Here is a 9949-nt window from a genome sequence, read left to right as displayed (position 1 = left end):
CAGTCCAGGGGCATGGACAGAGGCTGACCTACTGCACTAAAGTTCTCATTCAAAGCCTGGCCCCAGAGCAGCAGAGCCATCTTTGCTTCAGGATTTGGGCATGAGCTCAGCAGGGAAGAAGTGCACATGGTGCAAGGAGTTTTACCTGAGCCTCTGGGGGTCTGTGATGGGAGCAGAGAAGGTAGTAGCTGGAACATATTGGAAGGAAACCCACAGAGAGAACTGGTTAAAAGCCATTTCCCATCCACACCTCAGCCCTGTTCCACTTTCCAATGCCCTTTGCAAGGCTGGCAGCAGCAGCTCGGCCCTGACTCCTCAGTCCACCAGAGGAGAGCTCAGAGGCTGGGGAAAAGTCCCATGGGCTGACCACAGGCCTGCAGGGACTGGCCTGGCTTGGCAGCAGCCCTGTGGGAGCACACAGCCCAGTCCCTGGCAATGGCATGTGGCCATGGCACAGTAAGTCACTTCTCCAGATCCTAATCCAGCATTTCCCCTCAGCAGGACCACTAAGTCTTGGAGGGGCAGCTCTGATTGCCAGGCTCTGGGGTGGGGCTTTGGGGTGTTTTTCCCAGCATGACCTGCCAGAGGACAGGCCATATAAAGCCTGCAGCCTCCCTTCCAGTGCACAGCCACAGGCATCAGCCTGGCTCCACTAAACATCACCCCAGCCAGGTTTCTGCTTGTGGGAAGCACAAGAGCCCTGCACAGGGCAGAGACAAGGACAGCTCTGCTGCCTTCGCCTCCTCCAGCTCTGACACAAGTGCTGCACCCAAAACCTCCCCTCCACGCTGCTGCCCAGCCTATTTCTGACAAGCACCTGCAGCCTCCTGCCTTCAAGGGCCCCAAGAGGAACAACAGACAGCTTCTACATTTATTATTACAGTTTAACACAGGCTTGGACAGAGGAGAGGCAGCAGAAAACAACATGCAAAGCAATTAAAAGTCCCCAGGGGCTGGAGGAAGACCCCCACAGCTCAGCTGCTGTACCTGCTCCCAGCAGTGTCTCTGGGGGCCCTTTCCCTGCAGCTGCTGCCCCAGAGTGGGACGGGGTCATGGCAGACACCAAACCTACACACACAGAGAGGAGAGGACTGGCCTGGGACTGTGTCTCCATGAGTCAGGTCTGTTGTCTGACTGGAGTTCAGTACATTCCAACCAGGAGACTGCCTGAACATCCTGAGCTGGAAGGGAGCCATGAAGATGATCAACTCCTGTCATCAAGTCCAATTTCTTAAACATTGTCTGTGCCAGCAGGAAGAAGAGAGATCCTTCACGAAGAAGCGCTGGCTTCCATAGCAAGTCAGGAGATGAAGCTCAGATATTTCACCACAAATTTCTTGTGTCAGAACTGGCATCTCTTAGAGCCAGCAGCTCTTCTAAATGCCTGTGATGGATGTCAAGGCCAAAGATTTCCACAGCACTGGAGAAATCTTTGCCAGCAGATGGATGTCCCCAGAAGGAAGAGGTGCATCACGCTTGACTGCCCTTGCAACAACACAATGAACCCCCACGCACGTGCTGTGCAGAGCCATTATGTCCTCCTGCACCTCTTCCTTTGGCAGGCCTCCGCATCCGAGCCGCACGAGCTGTCCGAGTCGCTCCCCGAGGATGAGGAGGAGGAAGGCTTCGACGTGCTATAGTTCATGCTCAAGACCCAGCCCAGTTTGTTGTGCAGCACCTGCTTGAGTCCCGGGGGCAGGGGCAGCACCTCCAGCGTGTCCACGTAGTCGGGCAGGAGCTGGCGCAGGCGGAAGCAGCACAGGTACTGCAGGGACGTGCGGCTGGCGCAGGACCGGATCACCTTCATGCTGCTCTTGGCCGCCGTCGAGCACACCATGGGGTAAAACTTCTTGTTCTGCAGCTTTGTGGCTGCCACCCCTGCCAGGGCACAGCACCAGGGAGGCCACGTTAGTTTAGACAGAGGGATCTCCCCCCTCCCACCTACCCCAAACCCATTAACTGCAAAGCTGTCGGGAAAAGCTTTCCAAAATCCCGATCTATTAAACAACAAACGTGACCTTCCTCCCACTCACTTCACACCTTGGTCTTCTGCTTTCCCAGTGTGTTCTGCTGCAGCCAGACCCGAGCTCCTCCCACCCCATCCCTGGCTCTCACCTATGCACTTGCGGTTCTTGAAGAACGTGAGTGTCCCGTGCCACGTGTCCAAATGCACTCCAATAATGGAGCCTTGGCCAAACCGAGAGGAGAAGTTTGTTTTGTCCCCCTTGTGATGCAGCAGTCCTGAAAATACACTCAAAAATGGCATTTTGTGGAAAACTTTCACTCCAGAAATTCATCCCAACTCCCATGCTGCTGGTACAGCCTCGCTCAGTGCCAAAAACATCCCTGCATTTCTGACCCCTGCCCTTCCATCCCAGAGTGGCTGGTGGAAAGGCAAAAGTGAGGTTTTACACTCCAGAGCACAGGGAGCAGCACTGAAACCCCAAAGTGCTGATGTGACAGTAGTACCCTGGTGCCCTGGCAGGGTCCCACACCAGATCTAAAGGGGCTCTGCAAAACATAGGCCAGGAGAGATGCTCCAAGGGCTGCGAGCTGCCAGCAGCTGCTCTGCTGTCTTAACAAAGGGATTCTTAACAAAGGCCTGGTGGCACCTCTAATGCCAGTGCTGCCCACCCAGCCACCCAGGCCATGTTACCTGTGTAAGAGAGTCCCCAGCTGTCCTCGTCCTTGCCCAGCAGGCTGCAGAAGGTGTGGCGGTACTTGTCCAGGTTCACATCCGACGTCCCAATCCCCACCATCTGGGAGGCAAAGCAGGGAGGAAGAACACGAGCTCAGTGCCTTTTCAAGCAACAATACACAACCAAGATTCCACCTCCAGTTCTTTCCTCCTCTTTTTGGCTCAGCCCAAAACACCCAGAGGGGTTGGTGAAACCAAGTCAGAGGTTTCAGGGTGGAGCAGAAGGCTCCAAGCTTTGATATCCTTTCCTAAGTGAGGAGGCCCAGCTAAAATGATGGAGGTCACTGTCCTGTTCACAGTCACAGAATGATTTGAGTTGGAAGGGACTGTAAAGCTCATCTCTTCCCACCCCTGCCATGGACAGGGACACCTTCCACTAGGCCAGGTCACTCCAAGCCCCATCCAGCCTGGCCTTGGGCACTGCCAGGGATCCAGGGGCAGCCACAGCTGCTCTGGGCACCCTGTGCCAGGGTCTGTCCACCCTCCCAGCGAACAATTCCTTCTCAATATCCTGTCTATTCATGCCCTCTGCCTGTGGGAAGCCATTCTCCCTTCTCCAGACCCTTGTCCCCAGTCCCTCTCCAGCTCTCCTGGAGCCCCTTTAGACCCTGGCAGGGCTCTGAGCTCTCCCTGGAGCTTCTCCTCTCCAGGTGAGCACCCCCAGCTCTCCCAGCCTGGCCCAGAGCAGAGGGGCTCCAGCCCTTGGGGATCTCCCTGGGCTCCCCTGGACTCTCTCCAGCAGCTCCAGGTCCTGCTGCTGTTGGCCCCAGGGCTGGAGCAGCTCTGCAGGTGGGGTCTCACCTGAGGGGGCAGAGGGGCAGAATCTTCCCCTCCTGCTGCCCACGCTGAGGGCTCAGCCCAGCACAGGAGGGGTTCTGGGTGTTCACAGCCAGGGCAGGTCCAGTTCTTATCCTCCAACACTCCATGTCCTTCTCCCAGGGCTGCTCTCACTCCAATCTCTGCCCAGCCTGGATTGTTGCTTGGGATTGCCGTGACACAGGTGCAGCACCAGCACTTGGGCTTTGTTCAGCTTTTTTCCCATGGCCCCACCTCTCCAGCCTGTCCAGGTCTCTCTAGATGCCCCATCCCTCCCTTCCAGGGTGTCAACTCCCCACACAGCTGGGTGTCAGCTCCAGTCTTGCCAAGATGCACCGATCCCACTGCCCATGTCCCCAACAGAGATGTGAAACAATACTGGTCCCAGTGCCAGTCCCTGAGCAATGTCACTTGTCACTGGTCTCTGTTGACTCCCAACTCTTTGTATGTGATCATCCAGACAATTCTATATCCACCAAGTGGTGCCTCTGTCAAATCCATGTCTCTCCAGGTTAGAGACAAGGATGCCATGCAAGGCAGCAACAAATGCTTTGCGCAAGTTCAGGTAGATGAGATCAGTTGCTCTTCCCTCCTCCACCAGCACTGCAACCCCATCACAGAAGGCCCGAATCCCTTAGTGAAGCCATGATGGATGTCATCAATCACAGCCACTTTTTCCACGTGCCTTTGCATAGTTTCCAAAAGGATCTGTTCCAGGCCCAGAGGTGAGACTGGTCAGCCTGTACTTCCCCAGATGTTCCTTAATTCCCTTTCTAAAAATGGAGGTTATGTTTCCTCTTTTCCAGTCACTGGGAACTTCACCAGACTGCACAGCTTCTCCAGTATGATAGATAGTGGCTAAGGCACTTCATCCACCAGTTCCCTCAGATCCCACGGATACATCTCATTAGCTCCCCACGGCTTTGTGCACTTCCAGACAGCCTCAAACCTCATCTGCCATGGTGGAACCTCATCCCGCCACCCCTGTCCACAATGCTGGGCACTTCTGTGTGCCCCACACGTACCATGTCAGTGCCGTACACCGGGGAGGTCATCTTGATCTCCCAGAAGTGCTGGCCCTCTGCCAGCTCCTTGTTGCCGCGGATGGCGGCCGTGCCACAGCTGTACTCCATGTGGAAGTTCACCTTGCGGTTGTCACACGTCAGCAGCGTGGCCGTTGACTTGTTCAGGTCATCCCACACCCAGTCAAAATCTGTTGAGGAAACACAGAGGGGACAAAGATGGGCAAAGACCCTCCAGGAACAAGCCCCAAGCCAAAGCACATGCAGATGCTTGTTCTGAAGGCCTGTCAGTGGGTTTGTTTCTATTTCTTTTTGTTTAAGAGGATAAATCTTAAGCTGTGCACATCAAAGAACTGCTTGAGGCCTGAACTACTCTGCAGTGTCCCACCAGGGATGGACCAGTGCTCCAAAGCTGTCAGCATTCACCAGGCCGAATTTTGGCAGAGCCTCCCTTCTCCCCACACTCCTCATAGGATCAAGGGGTGGCTCTGCCATGCCACAGGCTCTCCCCCCAGCCCAAGCCCACCCTGTGCTCTGAGCCAGGCACCCTGCCAACCCCTGCAGGGATCAGGAGGGCCCTAAGCACCAGCTCTGTCTCACTGGGGCCTAAGCTGGATCGGGAAGCAGGTCCCAGGGGTGAGCGCTGACGCTGTAACAGCATCAGCCCTGAGCCTGGAAACACGACAGCAGGCACGGGCTGGTAATCCTCCTACAGCCTGGGGATGTAAATACAGGAATGCTGGGACAGGACAGGACACTGCAGGGGTGTCCCCATCCCAAGAGCCCCTTACACTCGTCCTCCTCGCCGCAGCGGCAGTCGCGGACACGGTGCAGGGCGTGCAGGCTGGAGCAGTAGGGAGCTTCACTCTGGTTCTCACAGTTGCAGTAGGACTCTCCAGTCACAGGGATGGCACTCGGGATGGAGGGAGACAGGGAGGAGAACTCCGGCTCCGAATCCGAGTCGCTGTGCTGCTGGGAGAACAGGAACGCTCACTGCTGGGCTGGCAGAGCTCCGGGAGGGCTCTGCTGGGACATCCCCAGGCTCCTGTCACACAGGGAGGCTGTGCCCATGGAATTATCCTGCTCTGGGACACGGACAGGGCCTGCTGAGCTGCAGGGACCTCTCACACTCTGCAGTGCAGGTACGTTCTGTGTTCCTGCCTGGGACATGAAGCTGTCACAGCAGGGTGACAGCCCAAGTCTGGAACACACACATTCTGCAGGAAATTCTGTGCTAAAGCTTTGGCTCTCACCAGGCAGGTTCCAGCCATCAGCAGAGCCAAGCACTGCTCTGGAGAGGCCGTGAAGAGGCTGAGAGGCACAGGAGGAGAAAGGAGAGGAGGCAGAACAAAGGGAGCCAGTTGAGCAGCATGGCTGCAGCTCCTCAGGCCAGCACTGCAGACAGGCCCACAGGGAACCCAGAGCAGGATTAAAGGGCTTTTGTTTACTTTCATGAACACTAAAACCTGATTTACTGTTCCCCAATGCCAGTAGACCAAAGTGATCCTGGACTGGACATGGTGAGAGTCACAGCCCAGTTTCACTCCTGCGTTATGGTGTTGCCTAAGGGATTCTCTTATCACTGGTTGCAGAGTTACTCTAGGTTTACATGCTGCTCAGCTGTACCTGCTTGTTATTCACCACCATGGTCAGGAGTATTTAATGACAAAAATCTTTTAAACTCATGTTCTTGCAGCTCTGCAAGACAAGGAATTGAAACTACTTAGGCTTACATATGTACTGCCCAGGCCTCCTTCTCTGGCCTGCAGATCCAAGAGCTTGGGCTCTGTCTTTCCTAACTTCTAACTTTCCCAAGTACAGGCACCTAGAAATCCTGTCATTCCCCTGACTGCAGGGACAGAAAACTGCTCATTTTCTGGGAGCACAGTGCCTGGGTTTGGGCACTGTGCTCTGGCAGAGCCTCCTGGCTTCAGTGTGGCTCTGAAGCTCCTGAAGCAGCTCCTTGTGCCCCCACCACTGCACAGGGACCTCAATGCACACACTCAGGAATTGGGGAAATAGGGAAGGATGGCAGAGGCAAATCAGTCACTCCTTGCACTGTTTTATTCCTGCTCTTGCCTGCTGTGTTCCCATCTCCAGCACACCTGGACCAGGTTCAGAAGTGAGGTTCACATTGCAAAGCAGGAACTGTGAGGAAATTTCAGAAATTCTCTGCAATCTCCACCACCATCTCCAAGCCCCTCACAGCCCAGGAGGGAGCACAGCTAGGGAGATTAGGGAACCGATCCACTTCAAACACTTATCTAGAGCTCTACTTAAAAAAAAAAAAATATAGAAATATTGTATGTACTTTAGATATGACACACCCATTCTACACTTGAAAAAGCATTTCGTTTAGTACCAATATTGACCGTTACTAAATCCTTCCTGCTTTTGGCCAGCTCACACCTGGTATCAGGGACAGGAACGCCCCCCCTGTGCCACCCGGAGCCCCCGAGCCCAGCCTACCTGGCCGTCGGAGTCGCAGCCCCAGCCCCGCGCGCCGGCCCAGCCGTCGGCCTCGCGCCGGACCCCGCTCAGGACGAAGCGCCAGGCCCGGCTGCTGCGCGGGCGCCGCGCCATGCTGCCCGCACGCAGGTAGGCTGGGGAGGGAACACCAAATGACACTTCTGTTACGCTTCTGTCACCTGCCCGGCCACTCCCCGGTCACCAAACGCCCCAGGGGGATCAGCCTCTGCAAAGTTCAACCTCTTTCTCCACCCAGGGTCAACTTCTCCCCGAGCCAGCTGGCATGAGGAATGCTCCCAATATCCAGCTGTGGTGGCAGCAGCTGCCCCTCTGCAGGGACTGGGCTCAGCAGCCACCTCTCACCTGGCCTGGGGAGCTTCAGGGCTCTCAGAATCACAGAGTCCTTTGGGTTGGAAGGACCTGCAAGCTCATCTTGTTCCACCCCCTGCCATGGGCAGGGACACCTTCCACTAGACCAGGCTGCTCCAAGACAGCCTCCCTGGTGCCCAGTGACCCCCAGCAGCTGCCCTGGCCCTGTCTCCAGGGAAGGTTGTCCACCTGCAACTGCCCTCTGATGGAAAACTTTGCCCTCAGTGCTTGGAGAGGAAGAGAAACCACTTTCCTGCTCACTGGAAGGAAACCTGTCCCAACTTGCCTCAAGGACAACAAGCAAAAGGGAAGCGATGCCTCAGGTTTTAGCTTTTATATTCTTCAGATTCTGTGCTGCTTTAGTGTGTGGGTCTGGGCTTCATATTAGAAGATAGTGAGCTCTCTTCACAGAGTAGGGAGACAAAACAATTCCTGCTCTAGCTGGGGACCAAGGACAAATGAGACAAATCTCAGGCCCAAGAGCAGAAACAACATGGACTGAAGAGAGAAAAACAAGGAGGATGGGACTTCATGGGCTGGAGCTATAACTGGACAATGAACTCCAAAATGCAAATGGACCAGAACTTATAAAAAGTGAGAGACCCTTATAAAACTTATAAAAATGACAGGCCATGCATTTTGTGACCATTTTGGCTTATCTTGGGTGTAGCCCTGACTGGGCTCTTGTGCTGCCCGAGGTGGATCCATAGAGGCTTTTTAATAAATCCCTGCTTTATTCTTTAGCTCTGTCTAGTCTCTGATCCAGCCTTCCCAGGGCACCAGAAGCAGCTGCCTGTCTCCCAGCCCATCAGGGATGTTGTTCAGAGATAGATTTCCCAAGGCTCCTTCCCTGGGCACAGCCTGACAGGCCACACCAGCTCCCACACAGGAGCACTGCACTGGATGTGACAGGGAAACCAAACCTCAGCTTCCAATCTCATCTACCCGAGGTTTATCTCTGCAGGATTCAACTCCCCACCAAGAGGCACCAGCAGGGCTGTAACCCTTGAACCCTCTCCCTCAGCTCAGCCCCAAGGCAGAGCCTGCCATAAAGCACCAGGCCCTGTTCTGCCTGTGCCTGCATCCCCAGGGGCAGAGCAGCTCCTGGAAAAGCAGGACAGGCCAAGCCACAGCCAGCTGTGCAGCTGCCCATTGGTGCTTTGAAGGGCTCTGGAAATCCCACCTGCTGAAACCACAGGGCTCGCACAGCACCTCAAACCACAGCAGAAACCCCTCCTCCAGCTTTGCTGAGCACCCACGGCAGCCCTACAGAGCTGCCCTGCTCCCCCAGGCCCTCGCTAAGGCTGGGGTTTAGAGCCAGCACAGAGATCCCAGCACTGATGGCAGACTCAGTCACAGAATCAGTATGGCTGGAAAAGACCTCTTGGACCAACGAGTCCATTCCCCCAGCACTGCCAAGGCCACCACTAACCCATGTCCCCAGGTGCCACATCCACATGTCTTATAAATCCCTTCAGGGGTGGTGACCCCATCACTGCCCTGGGCAGCTGTGCCAGTGCCTGACCACCCCTTCCATGAAGGAATATTCCCAATATCCAGTGTAAACCTCCCCTGGCACAGTTGAGGCCATTCCCTCTCCTCCTGTCCCTGGGAGCAGAGCCCAACCCTCTTGGCTGTCCCCTCCTGTCAGGAGTTGTGCAGAGCCACAAAGTCCCCCTGAGCCTCCTTTTCTCCAGGCTGAGCCTCTTCCCAGCTCCCTCAGCCCCTCCTGGGGCTCCAGCCCCTTCCCAGCTCTGTTCCCTCCCCTGGACACGCTCCAGCCCCTCAATGTCCTCCTCGAGCAGAGCCCGTGGGACGGGAGCAGTGCGGCAGACGGGACGGCCCCGTCCCACTCCCGCTGCCGCAGCAGCCGCTTACCCTGAGCGGTCCTGGGCCCGCCGAGGCCTTCCCAAGGCCCGAGGCGATGCCGCGGCGTGACCCGCGGAGCCCCGGGCACCAAGCGGCGCGGGGGAGCCCCGGCGGGGTCCGGCCGGGCCCGGCTCGGCTCCCTGGCCGCGGGGGCAGCGGCTCCCACGAGGGCGGGCACCGGAGCCCGGCGGCTGGGGCGCGCCGGACAGGGCCGGGCCGGGCCGGGCCGGGCCAGGCCGCGGCGCTTCGGCCGCACGGCCCCGGCCCGCCCTCAGCCAATGTCCAACCCCGCTCCCGGCCCCGGCCCAGCCCCCGGTCCCGGCCCACCTGCCCGGCCCGGCCCGGCCCGGTGCTGCCCCAGCCCGGCCCGCGGCGCCCTGACCTACTTTCCTCTCCCGGGACATAAACAATCGGCTCCGGCACCGCCCCCTGGCGCCCATTGGCTGCGGCCGCGCCGCGCCCCTTCGCCGTTGGCTGAGCGCTCTGTCACTCACAGGCGAAGGGGGACAAAGGGGGCGGGGCCTGAGAGAGCCCGGCACTATTGGCTACCCCATGTGCCAATCGCCAGAGAGCGGCGCCATTGGGTGGCCGCTCCCGAAGGGAAAGCACTAAGTCCATTGGCTGATGTGAAGGGAGTGCGAGACGTGGATTGGCTGTGAAGCCTGGAGGGCGGGTTCTTCGGTGAACATGCGGCTTGCGATTGGGC

At 57.1% G+C, this 9949-nt stretch overlaps 1 protein-coding gene across 5 annotated transcripts; it reads right to left on the bottom strand.

Moving 5' to 3' along the window:
• Positions 1-857: 857 nt before the first annotated feature.
• Positions 858-9685, bottom strand: SPSB3 (splA/ryanodine receptor domain and SOCS box containing 3). 5 transcript variants are annotated; one of them, XM_085592564.1, is made up of 7 exons: positions 9630-9685; positions 7006-7139; positions 5328-5505; positions 4540-4727; positions 2657-2759; positions 2116-2241; positions 858-1878 (listed from the first exon to the last, which is right to left on the bottom strand). In XM_085592564.1, the coding sequence occupies exons 2-7, from the start codon at positions 7117-7119 to the stop codon at positions 1532-1534; spliced, it is 1056 nt and encodes a 351-aa protein (XP_085448690.1). In that variant the 5' UTR covers positions 7120-7139; positions 9630-9685; the 3' UTR covers positions 858-1531. The 5 variants fall into 5 exon arrangements, with proteins under 5 accessions (XP_085448690.1, XP_085448686.1, XP_085448689.1 ...); XM_085592560.1 differs by having other exon boundaries at positions 5328-5508; positions 9630-9679; XM_085592563.1 differs by having other exon boundaries at positions 5328-5508; positions 9571-9664.
• Positions 9686-9949: the final 264 nt, after the last annotated feature.

Source organism: Lonchura striata, chromosome 14, assembly GCF_050655825.1.
Source record: "Lonchura striata isolate lonStrDom1 chromosome 14, ASM5065582v1, whole genome shotgun sequence".
NCBI classification, from domain to species: Eukaryota; Metazoa; Chordata; class Aves; order Passeriformes; family Estrildidae; genus Lonchura; species Lonchura striata.
This window is presented reverse-complemented; position numbering and strand designations above follow the sequence as displayed.